We start from the raw sequence: 19,445 nt of genomic DNA, 5'->3' as shown, positions 1-19,445 counted from the left end.
GTTCTTACAAATATTATTAAGATATTATAGAAAGGAAAATTTAAATCCTCTGGCCAAGATCCGTAATCATGAATAATGTTTTCAGTCCTGTTAAATCATGCATTTGAAAAACAATAAGATCAGTTGTGCAGCATTTGGCTTTTTCTTGAGATGGAGAGACATAAGGAGTTTCGACATATGCCTGGGTAACAAAACATAATGTCATTGCAAGAGGCTTGCACTAATGCAGTCTAAGTGGGAGAGGAGCAGGACAGCATGAGGCATGATAGATCCTCACTGCTGTGACCCTCACCTCAAGCTGCTACTCCCTGCTTTCAGCAGTGCCTATCCAACACAGATGGAACCTGTGCCTGGCACTGAACCACATGCTGTGCCTTGCCATGGAGCCCCAACCTGTCTGTGCCAATACTGTCATTTTCTTTCAGCTGGGGGACACTAAATTTAGGAGTTACTGGAGAGGCAGGTGAAACAGTATCTAAACATCTTGCTGCAACAAAACTATGAATTGATATCTGCTTCACCTAAGGCATGAAAAGCAAAAAGCTTTCGCCAGCCATGCCAGAGGTGAAAGCATTATGTATTGGTGGGGGAGAGGGATGCACTTATACATGCTCATTTTACACATATAAATTTTTAAAATATTACTGTAAATTCTTTCCACAATTTCAACTATGTAAAAACTATAAATGGCTCAGGGTTGCTAATGTTACTGAGGTGAAAGAAAGTTTTGAGGTTCTTGGCAGTGGGCTAAGCTTATCCTGAGAGTGGTTCCTGCAGCATGGAGACTGCTACACTGGTGCTCAGACACTTTTGAAAAATATCACTCAAGTGAGGGATTTGTTGAGGGTGCTGAGACACTGGCACAGGTTACCCAGCATTGTTGTGGATACCCCATCCCTGGAAGTGTTCAAGGCTGGATTGGATGGGGCTTTGAGCACCCTGGTCTAGTGGAAGGTATCCCTGCCTGTGGCAGGGGAGTTGGAACTAGATGATCTTTAAGGTCCCTTCCAACCCAAACTATTCTATGTCTGTACAATTCCACGCCTTTAAAGCATGTATTCTGACTTGCAGGTGTTGGACTCCAGCAGCCTATTCACATAATCCTGCTTATGCTGGAACCCGCAAGAAAAATTGTGCTAAAAAAAAAAAAATGCACTGCACAATGGCAACAGGATTAAGTAGTCATTAGCAAAAATTAAAATAGCTCAGAGTTGGGAGAAACTAGCATTTCTGCTGCTGCTAAAGACTGTGTACTGAACCAATATGAACAGTTTCTCTAGGGACAATTTTATGTGTTTTTTATTTACAGTAAAGCTTTGTGTAAAACAGAGAAACAAGCTGAGTTGCAATCCCAGGTCAACTGCTGTTGTTTTTACACAGGCAAAATATATATTTGATTGCTTGTGCCAAGAAGTGTTTGCATACTGTAATTGGAATATCTTGCTGCAAAACAGCTTTCAATCTATATAAATATTTTAAACTACAGTCATCAGAACTCTAGCTGGTGTAAATTGTCAGAACCTCTTTGAATTCAAAGTAGCTGTGGCAATTTTTAGCAGCAGTGGGTCTCCCATTAATTGGAACTCCTGCTGATCCTCAAGGTGTCAGTTTGGCTCATATTTGTTTACAAAGCTCAGCTCGAGGAACTAAACATGTACTATACTTAGGATATACATAGAAGCTGTAAATACTCACTGCCCCTGGAAATTAACCCTCTTATTTGGATGGCTAAATGAAGAGTGCTAAACTTATTTTAATTAGCCACAATTGAAAAGTATCTGAGCACTGCTGTAAATTTCCCATCTCTAAATAGATAGGAATAAACATACATTCTTGTAAAAAAAACTTTATTCTTACTGTTTGACTAATATTTTGATATATTTTTCTTTAAGAGGTGTTTTAAGTGCACTAGGACAGGGGATTTTAAAATAATGTTTTTAAAAGGCTTTAGCATCTAATGCAGCACAGAACCTGCCCAGAGCTTTCTTGCAACACTTTGGCTTTTTACAGACCAGTCAGTTCTTCAGGGCAGGGGTATGTGAATTTTGCAAGATGGAATTCAGGAGGCATTCACTGTTATGGTGGGTTGTGAGCTGGACCTGAGCATTCTGCTGAGATGGCTGGTCACGTCCTTTCTTTGATAAGCATGAATATAAAAATGGAGGAGCTTAGCAGAAAAGCCTGAGAGACCCACTGGAGAAGAGCTAGTATATTATGAAGACTCACAACAAGAATACTAGCAGTTCTTTATTTAATATAAATGTTGGCCAAGTTGTGACAACAAGTACCAAGGACTCTATTTTGTGTGAACTAACATGTGAAAATGTTTTGATGACTCCTGTGCTTCAGTATTTGAATACTGTTTTTTTCATACAAGTAATGTGACAGCATGCAAACCTTTATAAATCCCAGTAAAAACATTTCCCCTGTAAGGTCTTAAATGGGTTTAAGAGGACATGCTTTTAAAGCAGGCAGGTCTTTTGTCTTTAAAGTTTAGAGCATTTTTCTTGTAAAAATGTTCATGCATTAGCTCTTCTTTTTAATATTTATGTTATTGATCTTTCAAGCCTTCTGAGTACACAGTGATGTAAGCTTTGGCTACATCTTCCTCATTAACAGAGTGCTTGTTTCATTCCTAATTTATTAAACATATTCAGCAGTGCCATGCAGCTTTGCACTTAATTTCTCTTGATGAATTGTCAAACACCCTTAAACCACACTGCATTTGTGTCGTGTTACAATCTGCCATCAGTGCTTTTCAAAACAGGGATAAAATAAACAGCTCAAAAGATGTGCAGGTCTTAATTTTTTGCTTGGTAAGGTTGCATTTTAATTTTTCCTGTTAAAAATTATTTGAATGGATAATATACACAAGCTGTAAAAATGCACCCACTTGTGTTTTGCTAAGCACTTTTAAGATAGATCCTCAGCTGCATGCAGGAAGCGCTAGGCTGGGGGGTGAGGAGAGGCTCCTGGCAGCTGTGGCCTCCTCTTCCCAAGCCACCTGGGCTGGATACAGATTAGATCACGAGAGAATAACTGAATTCACATCACTGAAATAAGGTCACTGACCTTGGCTTCACCGAGCACCCTCTGTGCCTTGTCCTGCAGGAGGAAGCCCTCCAGCCCGCTCCAGGAGTGCCCAGGGGCCAGTCTGCATGATGGCTGCACCAGCTGCAGGGTAGCTGCAGGGAAGGACATCCACAGTGCAAGGAAGAAAATGAGCTTGGGGTTGCTTGGGACACATCATCACTTGCCAACACTGGCTGTGATACTGCAGTCCCAGGAAAGCTTTTCCTTCAGTGGTGATGCACCACCACATCTGTGGTTTTACTTCCTGTGTTTGCTGATCCCCCCTTCTTTAAAGGCAGCAATTATATACGAGTATATGAGCAACAATTACAGGACAATGTGGTCATATATTTTATCCTAGTTGAAAGGAAGCCTCTGTACTTTGCCAGTTGGTCCATACCTCATGTACGGCCCACCTCTGGAGCTTTGTTCATATAACATTCAGTATTCCTTGTTGAACTTTGTTATATGTTCAGACAGCCTGAGGTTAACCAGAGATGCCATCTCTCTTCATCATGTGACTTGTAAGTGACTGAGTGTTTCTGAGACTTTGAAATCCCTTGTGGGAATGATTTGTGAAAAGCCTTTTGGAGGGTTGGGGTCTCTGCTCTGCTTTTGCCTCCTCATCTGCAAGGGATTCAGGAAAATTTCTGGGATTCAGGAAAATTTCTGGGCTGTACAGTATGGCTGCAATTTAAACAAGGCTCTTTTCCTGTATGTAGGGTCTCGCTAGTGAGTCATGTTATTTTTGCACATCTTGTTCATTAATTATTGCAAGCGAACAACATCCCCAGCTCTGGCAGTGAAACAACAGTGCCGCCGCCTGTGATGATAACTGCAGAACTGTGCTAAGAATCTGCCCAGGATGCAGGGAAGTATTTTTGCTATCTAACACGTCAGTTACACAGGATTTATGAAACTAAGTGCAGGAAAGGGATTCAGGAAAATGTCAAAGCTGTTTAAATAGCTAAGACATTTAAGTTTTCCTGGCAAAGCTCTACTGGCTGCTGAAATATTGTTATTAAATGCCTACAGCAGAGATCCTGCCTTGGTTGCAATGAGTATGTGTCTGTGCCTTTATGCCAGTATTCAGTATTTAGTATTCAAAAGTGGATATTCTGAGACTGTACTTCATGGAGGCAGTGTCCATGAACCAGGCCAAGGCTGAGTCCTTGGAATTGCATTTGGGAATGATGCTGAATGGTGCAGATGGGTGGTGCTTTCTACCCATCCTGTGAACCATGGTGCATCCAGATATTTTGGGAACTGAATTACTTAAATGAAAAGCAGCTGTGGCTGAGAGTATACATATTTGTATACAAGTGGACATACATCTGGATGCATATTCAGCCTAACTAGGCTGGAGAGAGCCTTTTCTATGTGTTGTGTGTATTCAAGATCTGGGCATTAGTTGATCTTACTGAGCAGAATGCATTTCATGTTTTAGTTCCTGTTTTCTAAGGAGTGATGAGTTCCTGTGCTGAAATTGATGTTGAAAGTGTTGCAATAGGCAAAATTTTGTGTCCCTTTTCATGATGTACTACTATGACTATCTCAGATTTCCAGCAGTGCTTGTGATGTTGGCCGTGGTGGTCCCTTGCCTGGACCTCTATCTCATTCCCTTGTGGTGCAGGAACCTTTGTGTGTCTTTATCAGCTGTGGAAATGCCCCTCCTGTGGTTGAGCACGAACATGAGGTGGGTAGCACAGTGTGGTACTGTGGCACCCAGCTCATGTCAGGTACTGTGGAACCTGACGCTGTTCAGGTCATTTGTTGCATGCCTCCCTTACTGCTTCTTACAGACTGAAGTCCAAGAGATGGGTCAACTGCTAACCACTGATGTGATCCAAACTCCCTGGAAGTCAAAGCAAACCTCTCTGCTGGCTTCCCTGGGCTTTGGGCAAACACCCTGCTGCAATTCTTTTGGGTAACAAATGAGGTATCTGTTTGAAATCACCAAGGTTATTTTGCAAGGGACTGGGTAGTCCCCTTGTCATCTGTCTGTGCAATTTCATCTTTTGATAACTGTGAAAGGTGTATCTACAGCACAGATGGGCTCTTCTGAGAAAAAAGAAGGGATACTTATTAATGTATTAAACTTCTCACTGCTGTTTATTTATAAGGAGATGGACAGTGATTTTAAATGAGTGAAAATTATTTCATTCTCATCACATTTTTCATACTGTAATTCTAAAGACTCATTTAAAATACCTGTGATAGATGCATTGAAATCACTGTCCATGCACCCAAGTACTGGTGAAGTGAGGGCTGCAGTTTGTTTGATCTGGCTTGACTACTGCGTGTGAAGACTCCGTTTTCTTCAGAGTAATGAAAGAGGCAGGACTGTGCAGTGACACCAAGGATTAAGAGTCAAATATTAAAGGCCTTGCCTGCTTTCTACTATTAAACTCTGACTCTTGTAAAGGTGCCAGTTCCTTTATTGAGGAATACACTGTCTTTAGTGGGAGTTTGGACTAAGTGTGCTATTGCGGATACAGTCCTACTTTTTAAGATGAAAGAAGAGTTTCTGCCATGGAGACTGAGGTTTCCAAATGCCTTCCTCTGTGGCAGAACAAAGCACTGTCTAGGATGAGTGTGGGTGATCCAGCCTGGCTCTGAGGTCTGGGTATATAATTTTCAATGCAGTCACCATTGCACGTTTTAGGCTCTCAGTTACAACCTACCTGGGAGGTACAGCAGTGTTGAGCAAAGGTTCTCTGTGTTTTGCTGACCACAGGGAAATTATTTATTTCCACATGTTGAGGTGGACCTGGATAACAAAGCAACAGAGAAAGCAGTGTGAAACTAACCTGGTTTTACATGGCCTACTAGACGTGATGAGGACAATAATGTGTTACATTTTTAAACAATACAGTTTAATTTCAGAGTGATGATTGCAGCTTAAATCCACATTTACTTCTTCATCCTTTTTATTTTCATTTCTCTATTGTGCTGTGAAACTGTCTATGGATATGGCTAATAACCCAGCTAAATAACCCTCTCATGAATGGGTTTCATTCATTTATTTATTACTCTAGGATTACTATCAACCAGCTGCAGCTTCTCTAAATGATTGTGGGAAAATTTTCCTTGATAATCTTTAATGCTTTGAAAGGTAAATTTAAACATTTGGCAAGTGAGAAAGCTCTTTCCCTTCAACATGAAAATTAAACATGAAAACTTATGTTAGTTGTCAAAGACATCACCTAGTTGCTTTTAATTCAACTTGGAATATCCAAGTGAAAGGTGTAAGTAGACTAACTTGAAAAAGCAGTTGTAAATTATCAAGTAACGTCTTCACCCAAAATAAGATAAAGATTGAAAAGAAAAACCCTTTCTAAGAACATTAGCATAAGGACTTTGTCTAATTTGGTGAGCTTTAATGTTCACACTTGAGAGACTACAGCTCAGAGGAAATAGTTTGAAGACTATTTTTTCAGATAGACAGATTGATAGGGCTTCCCATCTGCTTAAAATCAGACTGAGATTAAGTGGCTTATTGAATTGAGAGTTAGTGATATTCCTTGAGATACATTTCATTTTTCATGGGAGTGATCAATCCTGCCTGCATCTGTAGAACTGTCAAAGCAGCTGCTTGTGTTATTGCTGCCCACTGTGACAATTCAACATAGCAACATTAAATTAGACCTTGGTTTGGATCCTGTTGAAGCGAGAAGGAGTTTTGACATTGACTTTGTAGACAGCAGGCTCCAGATATATATCTAAGCAATTTTCAGAATAAGTAATGTTGTTCAGTGTCAAAGAAATGTGTTTCCAGGATCATCTTTCATCTATGGCCCAGTCCCCATGTCCTTAAAAAGGTAACATTTATATTTAGTGTACTGGAAATCTCTCTGTTAAGTGGCAAGGCTGGCTGCACAGTTACCTTTCTGAAGGGGCAAACAGACTGAAAGCACAGGCTTTGTAATGAAAAGCTGAGTATGAAAAGTCTGAAAAGTAGTAAATATGACTGATTCAAAAGCAATTGCTTCCAAGAACAAAAAGGACAAATGAACAATTTCATTCCAATTTTGCAATTGCTTTTCTCCCTCTGGAGTGTGAACCATAATTAGAGCACTTACACAAAATCACATTTGTCAGCCTGGCTGCTAAATTCCCCTTAAAGATTTATCCACCAAGAGCAGTCTGTTATCACTCCCACTACAGCCTGCAGTTCTCACTTTCACTTTCAGGAACAGACAAGCAATTACTTTATCTCTGTTGAAAATCTCATGTAAGTCTTAACTGCAGCGAAGTTAAGGAACATCAGATCTACACCCAAGTAGTTTCCAAATTTCATGACCAGCCAGCAAGGACCTGTCTTTCATTGAGGAGGAGCTTTATGAAAAGCTGTTACCAGAAGACAGTAAAAGTTTGCCCTGAAGCTGACATTTGTCCCACAGATGGACCAGAGTAGTAAAGGGCTCTCCATAAGCTATGAAGTACCCTTATCTGTACCTGGCTGCCAGGAAGATACCTCTCTTAATAAGAGAAAAAATTTATATTCTAAGACCAGAAAGGACCCCCAGAGACGAGAGATCAGCCACCTCTAGAGAGGCTGAATCACAAACCCAGTGTCTTAGTGCCATATGATTTGCTAGAACCCTGCTGCTAGAGGATCTCTTCCTGGCCCTTGTCTGAGTGCTTTGAAGGTGTTGCATCCTCTCGTTGTTGAAGTGAGAGTGTCATTGACAGTCATAGTTCTTGTCATATCCCACTCAGTCCTGACAGACAGATCTTGAGAGCATTAAACAAATTCAGAGAGAGAAACTTCATCTTTCTCAACCCCATATCATCCCCAAAGAGCAGTAGGTAAGCTACTGACACCTCTCAAATACTTTGGAGATGAACTGTGCCACTGCTCCATGTGCCTCTGCAGAGCCACACGAGAGCCTGGGCAGACACCCATCAGAGAGAGTGTACATTTCTCATAGGCATGGATGCACTAGGAACCTCTGGACATAAAAATAGGAAGATACAATTTTACTGATCCTGATGTAGTTGTGTATCATTAGGGTATGTGACTCTTTAGGGTCTTAGTAATAATACAGGTAGGAAGCTGTACACTTAAAACAAGGGCAAAGTTTCCTTTGGAGATGATGAAGGCTGCATAAATACCTTGGCAGATTAGTAATCAACTGATTTTAAAATGTTATATAGTGGCTATAGTCCCTATCATAAATCCAAATACCTTACATTCAGGTTTGTATGGTGGTCTATACTGTCTAACTGCTGCCATCCAGTCCTGATGCTCTGGACACCTAAAGGGAAACCTGTGAGCACAGAAGAAACTGCATCCTAGGACCAGCTGCGTCCTAGTTCGTGGCTGAATTCCAGTACAATTCCAGCAGCCTTGAATTCCTACAGAAGCAGTGGTTCTGTGCTTTAACCTTCATGTTGGCAATGCCCCTCTGCCTGCACAGATCCAAAGTCTCTCTCATCTGAAAAAAAGAGCATTTAAACATGATATGGAGGACACCAGGCTCACAGAACCCCTTTCAGTCTGTTGTGCCCATGCCACTGTGTTGCTAGCAAAGCAGGATTTGTCTTTCATCCAGTGGTAGTATAACATGTATAAACTCTCCAGAGAAAAGTTCTCAGGATGTCAAAAAAATCTCTTTGTATCTTGGGTCCTCAGGATGTCCAAAAAAACCTTCTTGTCTCTCAGCACTTAACTAACTGGCTGGCTTTTCTCTTCCAGCAGTGCTTGAACTTCAGTTTGGCCACGCTGTTCCCACATTTCCCTAGCATAGACACTCTTCATCACCACCTTCCTTCTCATTCTTCAGGTGCTCTTTGGGCTGGGACACAGGGTGCTCTCCCAGAAGAGCAGGGCAGTCCCTAGAGTCATGGCACTAAGCTAGACCCCAGGCCCTGCCTTTCAGCTAAGCGTCTAATGTGCAAAGGCAGCAGGACCCTAGAGTCTGCATCCCATATCCACAGATGTGCCAGCAGCAGGGCTTCAGACAGACAGACAGACAGACAGACCTCTGGGCACTTTTGTACAGTGCTTTCTATTGACTGGCTCTGGACAGCATCTTTGTCAGTGTGTGAGCTGTTAGCCCTCTTCCTCCCACAGCCTGTTTCTGGAGCCCTAATCCTTAGCTCATGCGGGATCAGTCAGAAGTGCTACATGTCAGAAGTGTAGTGACACAGCGACTGGCAGCATCTAGCACAGGCAGTCTGGATCTTGCCTCTTTAGTACATGGGGATACATTTTCTCATCTGCTTGAAAAAACAGCCTGGGCCCACACTTTAAATATAGATTCAAATAAATCTGTGTAAATTGTTTTTAATTCCAGGCAGAGTTTTATCATCATTTTGCAAAAATAGTTTGGGTTGGTTGATAGAATTTTTGCATTAAAATCCAAGCTGTTCTGAAAATCGTTTCTAGAACTGGAAACACATTTTTCACATTTGGAAGTAACCACAATTATTTGTGCTGCCAAGGGCTTTGAAATATGGAAATGAGAGGTTTATTTAGTGTGTGGATCAAGCTTATAAACAGCTTAAGTCCTCATTCCTTCTAACATCTTAACAGCTGTGCAGTTTCTTACAAAATATGTTTTATCGTTTCAAGAAATGCTGTTAACCTCGCAGTTTTAAAACTGAATGAACAAGGCCTCTTGGACAAATTGAAAAACAAATGGTGGTACGACAAAGGAGAATGTGGCAGCGGGGGAGGTGACTCCAAGGTTAGCCTCAATGTCACCAAAAGCGGGTAAACAGTATGTGAAGTAATTGGTGCATCTGCTGGGGTCTCACCTGCCACCAAACAGCTTCACCAGTAGCACAGCACTGCTGGTTCTGCAGCTGAAACCGAGGTGTATGCAATTACTGTCAAAGCAAAAATATTTGCATTTGTTTAAGCACCCCAAGGGGAACTCATAAATGGTCTCTGGGGTGAGAACCATCACCAGTTTTCAGAAACATGCATCTTCTGAAATTGTGGTGAGCCTTTTCCAAGCTTGTTAAATACCTTCAGAAGCCTGCTCACCAGCTAAGACTTTTTTCTTATTCTATGGTACTACTAAAAATATTTTTTAGTGACATTAGAGGAAAAGGGGAAAAAAATCAGTGTTACTATCTCTGAGGGGTAATTTAATGCATGGTCCAGGCTCAGGGATCCATTGTTGACACAAACAATACAGGTACAAATTAAAATTTTCACAAGTATCCAAAATAGGAAGACAAATTTCAGATAAAATATCTTCATACTGACATTTTCTGATATCTTTCCAGCAAAGTGAAATCCACGGCGGTTCCCTAGGCATAATTTGCCAGAATTTATCGGACAGGAATTTTAGGCTGCATGCTAGGCTGAGGTGTTAACAGCTTCATATTCTTACTGCATTACCCTGTCTTCCATATGGCCAGTACCAGTTCTTCCTTGCTGCCTCACAGCTTTGTTTGAGAAACTGCCTGGTGCTGAAAAGAAGCAAAAATGTGGAAGACGGTGAAGTGGGGGAAAATTGGAGTATTAAAAATACCCCTTCTGTTCCAGGCAGCATGTAATAATATTTATTTATGTGCTTGTGTGTGAACATTATATTAGAGAATGCTTCACAGGTAGGTGTGCAGGCACAGAGCTAGTCAGATACAGATGATTAAATTTGACTGATTTGTCATACACAGCTTATGTAGCTTTCTTTACAGTTGCCTACATATATTTTTTCTTACTATTTTCTCTCCCTCTTTAGTCCTTCTGCTCTTTTGTGCTGTGTCCTGGCCTCAGGGACCATCCCTTGGGCTGTTCTGCACTCACCCAGAACTGGTCTCCTAATCCTCTTCACTTTGCCTGCAATCCTGCTGCTCTACCTATTTTTCCCCACACCGCTCTGCTTGCCAGCAGTCACAGTTTCAAAAATGGTCTCTATTTTCTCTTCCAAAATGTTCAGATATATTAGACCAAATAGAACTTACCTCTACTCAAGCCTGAGCTTTTGCATTACTGGGGGAGGAGTATTTATTTATTTATTATGTTTTAATATCACAGGCAAAGGATAAAATCAATAAAATACTTAAATTTTCTTAGAATATCCTCCTCATAAACCTCCAGTGGTTGCAAAGTGAGATAAAAGTTAGATAGCAGACTAAGGATGTTTTTTAACTTACTTTCCCTAATTACCAGCCACAAGTGCTGTGAGTCATGAAGCAGGGAAAAGGGAGCAGCTCATGGTGGAGGGACACACAGGGCTTCACCAGGGAAATGTCTGGAAGTACTGAAGGAGCAAGTTTGGTGTGGTAGAAAGTAACAGAAAAAGGAGTTGGGGGGGAAAAGTAGAAAAGGCAAGGAGTATGGTTCATGGAGAAATAGAGGAGCTGTGAATGTAGGAGGAAGGAAGGAACACATTGCCAGTGGAAATAAGCAGTAGGTGACACAGACAGTTCAGGATGCAGTAGACAGTGTGGTCGGCAGGACAGTGTTAGCAAAGGATGGAGAACATGATGGAGCTCAACCCGTGGTTCTGGGACTGTACACAGCCTGCCATGAGCATTTATCTGGCCTTGGGCCTGTTTCTTGCCACAATTTTTCCCAGGCACAGCTGGGTGAGTAGGCAGTACCAGTGATCCTGGGAAGCTCCAGGTCTATCATATGCCCACACTGCCCACGTCTGGTGGAGCCAAGCACATCACATCGTGCAGGTGAGCAGGCATCCCACACTTCTCAAAGTCTGCATTGCAGCTGCATCTGATCCTGGGTTATAAACTACAGCTAGGCTGATTCCCCAAAGGGTAACTTAGCCATTTATCATCTGTACAATTCATTTCCTTGCTCAGAAACACTCTTGATCAATTGAAGTCAAAACCCTTTCTACTGAATTAATGGAGCTCTATGTATTTTATTTCTTTTCTGCTAGCAAATTATCATTACTGGAATAACCAGGACACTATGCATTACTTTAGTAAACCTGATAACTACCAACAAGTCCTGAACTAAGTTCTTACCTTCTTAAGAAGGTTAAGAATACTTCTTTTATCGTACAAATTTAAAAAGAAGCTTTTTTTAGCAGCTCCAGTTTAAATTGCAGGGCTTTGTCGCCTCATGAATGAGAATACGAAACTCCTCTTCTCTTGAAAGAAATACAGCACCTGAGGCTTAACTGATAACTGTGCTGTTACTATTTGAGATTCATTATTCAGAATATGAAAGTGTAGACCCACAATATCCCTTCATGATAGTACAGAGGACCACAGAAATGAGGGAGCTTCCAGAGAGTTCAGCTGTTCTCCACAGGTCTGTATTGCTCTGTAAAACAGGATGTCTCCTACCTCCATTCTCTGCTGTTAAAAGGTCACCTCTAGCCTCCCCATTTATCGTTCCCTTTAAGGGACAATCTTCCAAAATTCAGACAGGCAGTTCAGAAAGCTGCCCTGTGTGAGCCACCTGTGGTTTAGTGATCTGATTAATTAGTTCATGATTGAAGATAAAAGTGAGTTCCTCAAGTCATTTGAGTGTTTTTGAAAGTATTACCTCAGATCCTAACTGTATGCCATCATCTCATGTGGTGCACAGGAAGGTACTGCAACACAGTTTCTGCCACTTTGCTCCATTGTTTGTATAAAGTGTGAGTGGACAGAAGCTGTGCTGATGGAGATTCTTTCCAGTCTCTGCTGGCAGCCTGCAGGAGAACACAGTGCCCCGTGTTTTTTTTCAGTCAGCTATGAGTCTGACCTTACACCTAATGGCTCAGCCATGAGTGGCTAATGAAAATGCTCCTAAAATATATCCATGATTGCATTTTTAAAATCCTTGTCTGTCAGAATTCTATATTTGTTTCAGAATCACTTAGTATTGTGATTTAAATGTTATAATTGCCCATTTGTTGTCCTGAACACAGCTAGCTCAGAACTTCATTAATACCATTTTAAAGCACTCTGATTTTGCTGATGCTGCTGGCTCAAGATCCAGCCTGAGGCTATGGCCCTTCCAACAGCAAGTGATTGATGACAGGATAGGAGGAAATGAGTAAGAAGCCAAGAGAGGAGGTGGAAGGGCTGAGAACATGATAAAAAGTTATAAAACCAGTGTCCCTGTGCCCAGGTCAGGCTGTGCCAACGCTGACTTTGGCACATGGGTGAAGAGCAGGGTTTCCTGTGTTGTCACACAGCAGTTTTCCTCTATGGCTATGTGGGGCAAATTCTTCTCCATAGATAAAGGGTAATTTTAAGTATTATTTCTCATCTATTATCTTTACATGAACTTGAGGCAGTTGGATTCTCTTTATATCCAACATCAGAGATTCTCAGCAGCTGTACATTGGAAAAAAACTACACTGATTTTCACAAACTGCGCTGGTTTACTCTAGCTGAAGACTTAGCCCAACATTAGTAATTCAGGAATCACTAAGCAATTGAACAAGACCCAAATCTATAGTCATTTTCCACTGCCATAATAAGAATACAATACTGAATTTAATGGGAGATTTAATTATAAATGCTGAATTTATCCCCTTTATGTGACTTCAATACCATTCCTTTTGTTCACATACAGCAAACCATACCATTTTTTTTTGGTTTTGTCCCCTTTAATATCAGTGGGACTATTCACCAACTGATTGTGTAAGCAATCTAGTAACAAATTGTAGTCTCTGAGTTTGTGACTGACATGGTCAAAATAAGTGACTTGCCCCAAGAGCCAATGTGATCTGGACATGCATCTCCCTGTTGAAAATCTCCTACTGAAAATGAAACAAAGAAACAAAATAAAAACCTAAAATACATTAAAAATCACAACACCTGCAATCACTTACTGTGATTGCAAAGAGATGCATATATGCTGTGACTCTGAAAAATATAAGCAAAACATCTTCCTTTTCCACTCAGCAGCCCCTTAGTCTGGGCTTCTTATATTGGACCATGCACATTTCCCATCACAGCTGACTGATTTAAATTGGGACAAAAATCCTGTTTTGAAGGTGTAAAATATTTTAAAATATTGTAATATATAATTTTAAGGTTTTTTCTTAGAGTGCATCTCCCTCATCACAGCTGTGACTGTCTGAGGGCAGATGTGAAGGAAATGTCACAGAGCCTTGTTAAGGCAGGCAAGAACGAGAGGGGCCAAGAGCAGGCTTTCTTGAGCTTCAGCAGGGCCTGCATTCAGAAAGTTTTCCACCAAAATTCGTGGAAAGGAGAAACAAGGGCCTGGCATCAGTCACATCACTGCTGCATCCCAGTGAAAAATGGGAACTTCCTCTGCTGACCAGTGCCATTGAGGTCGCTCAGAAACTGAGGACAACGTGGCAATTTAAAGTGTGAAATTGATTGTTTTTCCCAAAGGAAAACCTGAGAGCTTCCCTGCAGAGACAAATGCAGAAAGGATGGCATTAAAGGAACTACAGTTGGAAAAAATAAAAAATCCCCAGCCTGTTTCAGGCTTTAAATGCCTAAAGTGTTAGTGCTGGGAAAAAAAAAAAAGCAGCATAGGACATGGAGGCATCTGCTTTCTAACTTGTTCCCACCTTGCTGGTGGCCTTGATAGTTCATATCTATTCCTATTATCAGTTTGATCAGTTTAATCTGCAACAACTCCATAGGCTTCTGATTTTCCAATGGAGAACAGTACCTGTATGTCCCCTTACCTTTGTCATAACCAGCCCTGTTCCCCTGACAGAATTCAGGAGCATGGGAATGTAGCTCAGTGCCAGTGCATGACATGTTATAGATGATGGCTTTTGAAATAATATTAATTATTTTGTGCTTGTACTAGAAACCAGCAGAGGATCATGTTGACAGGCAACTTGCCAGCACCCCAAGCCCACTCATTTCACAGCTGTGGGACTCTCATATTCCACTGTCAACCTGCACAGCCTGCTGCCAGAAGCCTTGAGGCAAAATTTAAGTTTGAATACTGGAAAAGAGCAAAAAATGGGCATTTTTGTTTCTAGAAGCAGAGTATTGCATATGAATTAAATGTGTGGGATTTGGAAAGTGGATGAAGGTTTTCCTTTACTTAGAGTAATCACTTGAGAGTTCCTGGGAAATCCTCTCACCCAACTGTGGCTGTCAAAAATTTCTCCAAGGCACCAAGGCTTCCTCAGCAGTAAATGAAGAGACAGGCATCTCACCATCATCCTTTGTTAATATTGGTATCAAGGCGCACCATTTGCAGGTACCTACCTTTTCCCATTAACTGCAGGGAGGTCTGGACAGACAAAGTTTGGGGCATAATTTAGGGATGCAAATATTGAGGTGAGGTGAATTCCCCCATTTTAGGTACATATAGAAAGAGTAAGAAAGAAAGAATGTATGAAGAGGCAGGGTCCCTAGAGCTAAGAGTAGCATACAAGGTTCAGAAGCTGTTACTTGTGTATTAAATAGCTATATACAAACCTGCACAAATATATTAATACATAAGAATTTGGGAATTTCCAGTTATACTAGTTATAGAGTGCAATAAGCCCCTTTCTTCTTCAATGCAAACTATTTTAGTATGTTCAGTTACACTAGACTAATTAATGTTTGCACTGGTTATTTATTTATTAAGCCTTGAATCCATAAGTTAATGTTTAAGTAATGAATGAATTATGGCATATTATGGGAGATAAATTTTCCTGTAGAAATCTGCTGGCACACACAGAATCATGTCATTTAACATCACCAGAAGGCTATCTATCACATGCCATTTCTGTTTATCTCCCTGCTTCTCTGATATATATTGTATTTGCATGCACACCTGCACATAAATAGATATCCGTATGCCTACCACATAATTCCATTAAGAATTGGGCAACTATTGGAAGTGGAAAGTACATAAAATAAGTCTGTTAATAATTTAATACGTTTTTAAAACATATAGTGATAGATCTGCTTGAAGTGGGGCATTACCATAATACCCTAAGATTATTCAATGAGTTTAAGCAATTTCACTGTAAACCTATAGCATTTCATGATTCTGAGGCATTAGATTAGGTTTCATTTCAATACTAAACTCTGTTACATCACCCACAGCAAATACCACCGGTAAAAATAGCTATTCCAAATAGAAATTTATCACCAGCCTGGGACCCTTGAAATATTGACATGAATATGTGAGATTTAAGGAAAAACTTTGAATTTTAAAATAATGTTGAAACGGAAGATTAAGATGGAAGACTCACTGTCCTTCTTAGCCAAGGATAAGGGGATCTTTGCAGCTCTCGCCCCAAGTTATTTGCATGCAGACCTCCTATTACAGGTCTGTGCCAGATGTTTGTGGGCAGCACACTGCAGGAAGCATCTTCTTTTCTTGCCAGGATAATTTTGAGGGCAGTAAATGAAATACCTATGGCCAAATCATATTATTAGTTTGTATGCATCCAAACTAAAAATACATTGAAAGCAAGAAACACAAATTAATGTTTCTTAAGTCGCATATGCAGTTATCTTACAAATATCTCTGAAGGGTATGTTGTTAATGTGTGTAAGCCAATAGTTTTGGGTTCACAGTAATTGCATACTATTTATTTACAAATCTTCCCCAGCAGTATGTGCCTGTTACCTAAAGCGATGGAGCAGGTCCCGGTCTTATGTCTGTCTCTAAACCTGGGCCAACAGTACATGACATAGCACCCACTGTGGCCTCTGCTCTGTCACTTTGCAATGCGATTCTATGTAGTTTTACTTGAATAACATAAAATAACATATATAATGTTATTTATGTTATTTTCCACGTGAAGAACTCCTGTAAACCTTGCCGTTTTGAAACTCAGTGAGGCAGGCGTCTTAGACAAGCTGAAAAACAAATGGTGGTACGATAAAGGTGAATGTGGACCCAAGGACTCTGGAAGTAAGGTCAGTCGCTACAGTTCGGGACCTAACTATCGTGTTCACAAAGCAGTAGAGGAAGTAATAAACAAAATGACATAGAAATAAAATAAGCAGCTGTAGACACAGAATGAATCAACTTTGGCCCATCTTGATGGCAGTCATGCTTTAATTTAAGGAAGCACTATTGCAATTTAAAGTCTTCAGTAATATGAATCACCAGACATCATCCCACATACTCAGAGCATCTCTTGAAGAAATACAAAGCAGATTTTTGGGTTTGGAAGAGGCAGCCTGGATTAGCTGTTTCCTTCCCTCCTGGAGGGTATGGACTTTTCCCATTGACTACTTAGGAAATGCTCTTCACACCTTCTTTAGGAGCTGGCCTACCTCAGCAGTTTTCTGAGAAGAAGAAATGCTAGCAGGAAGGATTGCCTTCCATTGCTGGCCAGGAAGGTGGTGTCTTGTGGCATTTGGGGATGTCCTTGGCTCCTCAAGGGCCAAGGAAAACTTAATTTGAGCTTTGAAGTGAAAGGCTTCAGCAATTAATAGTTTCTACAGTTTCCAGTGTTTATCCTGGCAGCTCCAGAGAGCTGTCAGCTCCTTCTCTTTATGGGGACAGACCCAGAACCGGGTATTTTCTCATGGCTGGGAAACACCACAGTCAGTGCCAGCCCTGTATTTGAGGAGGCTGACATTTCTTCACATTACCTGACTCCATGCCAGCCTCTGCAGCCACAGCTAAAATGAAAGAATGACAGGCACTGACTGCTTGCTGCCTGCATGTCTTGAGACTTACCTTGATAAAATTAGTGTGGGAAAGAAGCTTTCAACACATTTCACTTTTTCTGGCAAGTGCTTTGAAAAAAAGGAGTGAAAACCATTTAAGAGGGTGACAAAGTATCTGTAAATAACAGCTGAGAAAGCCTCAACGCACCACCTACATTAGGGCAGGTCTTTCTCAGTCCTGCCTCCCCCTTGTTTGCAAGTACCATGTTAGCAATTGCCACCAGAGGGACAGTCATCTCCAAGATACTTAGGCTCTTCCTAGCCAGCTAAAAAGGCACAGACAAAGCAGAACCCAGCTATAAGCCCCATTCACCTCTGTACACCCATGGGAACAATAACTGTGCTAATCTACTGATTACACAATGAATAGTGCCTCTTTAAATTAAACATCCAAATTTTTTGCAGTCTACATAGGTTAAAATTTCATAGAGATTAAAATCAGAAGTTAAATACTCTCCTTACTTTAGATAAAGATAATATAGTCTGCATAAGAATAAAGCTTTATAAGTATTTTAAGGCACATGATGTAGCATATGAAGTCAATCCTGAGAGAGTTCCTTGAGAACTATGCTGAAAAAGCACATGGATTTCAAGTCCAAAAAATGTGATTCATAACTTAGCAGTGAAGTATAGAGAAATGTAGAATAGTTATTTACTACAATACACCCAAGAAGGTGATTGTAAAATGATGAATATTTAATACTTTGTTAAAGAAAATCCTCACTTTTATCTAAATTATGAAAAATGTGTTAAATTGCATAAATTGATATTTAGAAGTATACTGTTACTGAGCTTAGTCGTCCATGGGCATGTTCCAGAACTGTATCCATAGTAAAATAAAAACAAAATACAAGAATAGGTAAGAGGCAAATATATCACAATGTGTGTGGTACAGTGTGCACTTTTAAAGGAAGTGTTTGTTCAAAGAAAGAACTTAAGCCTCGCATGTTATTTTTGCCTGTCATTTAAGTATCAGAAGCTCAGTCTGGATCTTTTAAATTAACAGCAATGCCTATCACAACTACAATTACTGGTTTTTGTAAAGATCAAGCAGAGTCTTGTCTGATATAAAATGGATTTCTGGATTCCCAGGCTTCTGAAGAGCTTTACATTAATGCAGTTTCATACCAGTGCTGAAATGTCCCCTAAATAGAGGTAGACGTGTCATTGTTTAATTCTCCATGAAATGGAGGTAATGCTTTGCAGTAGGCAAGCAATGACATCCTGATATGTTGGCAATATATTTAGAATAATTTTTTTTATGCCAACCAGGAAAACTAGTTGTTTAAAATATATTTTATAGATCCAGATAGGTCAAATTTTGCTAAAGTATGTAAACAACTGTCATTAAATTTCAGCTAAACATTGTTACTTGTCTATTTCTGACGTTTTGATGTGTGTTTTGTGCTTCTTGGGATCTATTTTCCAGGGTTAACTGTGTCACTTCTGTTTTCCCAGGACAAGACGAGTGCCTTGAGTCTCAGCAACGTTGCTGGAGTCTTCTACATTCTGGTTGGAGGCTTGGGCTTGGCAATGCTGGTGGCTTTGATAGAGTTCTGTTACAAGTCCAGGGCAGAGGCGAAACGAATGAAGGTGGCAAAGAGTGCACAGACTTTTAACCCAACTTCCTCGCAGAATACCCAGAATTTAGCAACTTATAGAGAAGGTTACAACGTATATGGAACCGAAAGTATTAAAATTTAGGGGTAGGACTTAGGGCCTACTACAGCGAGTGGGTGATGCATCTTGTAACGCAGTGTTGTGACATGTCTGTCTAGTGGTGCTTGCTTCTGAACAGAGCTTTATATTTTGGAAAACTTCAGTGCAAAGTGGTT

General features: G+C 40.6%; 1 protein-coding gene across 8 annotated transcripts in view; it reads left to right on the top strand.

The window, feature by feature from the left end:
* The window catches only part of GRIA4 (glutamate ionotropic receptor AMPA type subunit 4), a 215,964-nt gene that overhangs the window by 189,074 nt on the left and 7,445 nt on the right, over positions 1 to 19,445 (top strand). For 2 of the 8 annotated variants that reach the window (XM_077173949.1, XM_054654006.2), the window contains 2 exons: positions 9,653 to 9,767; positions 19,069 to 19,203. In XM_077173949.1, the coding sequence (XP_077030064.1) occupies positions 9,653 to 9,767; positions 19,069 to 19,203 (250 nt within the window). Of the gene's footprint in view, positions 1 to 9,652; positions 9,768 to 16,733; positions 16,906 to 19,068; positions 19,317 to 19,445 lie in introns of those variants that run through there. The other 6 variants (XR_008536163.2, XM_054654005.2, XM_077173948.1 and 3 more) reach the window with 6 other exon arrangements.

The sequence above is a fragment of the Agelaius phoeniceus genome, chromosome 2 (genome assembly GCF_051311805.1).
Source record: "Agelaius phoeniceus isolate bAgePho1 chromosome 2, bAgePho1.hap1, whole genome shotgun sequence".
Taxonomy (NCBI): domain Eukaryota; kingdom Metazoa; phylum Chordata; class Aves; order Passeriformes; family Icteridae; genus Agelaius; species Agelaius phoeniceus.
The sequence above is the reverse complement of the archived record's forward strand: the minus strand, read 5'-3'. Positions and strand labels throughout refer to the sequence as shown.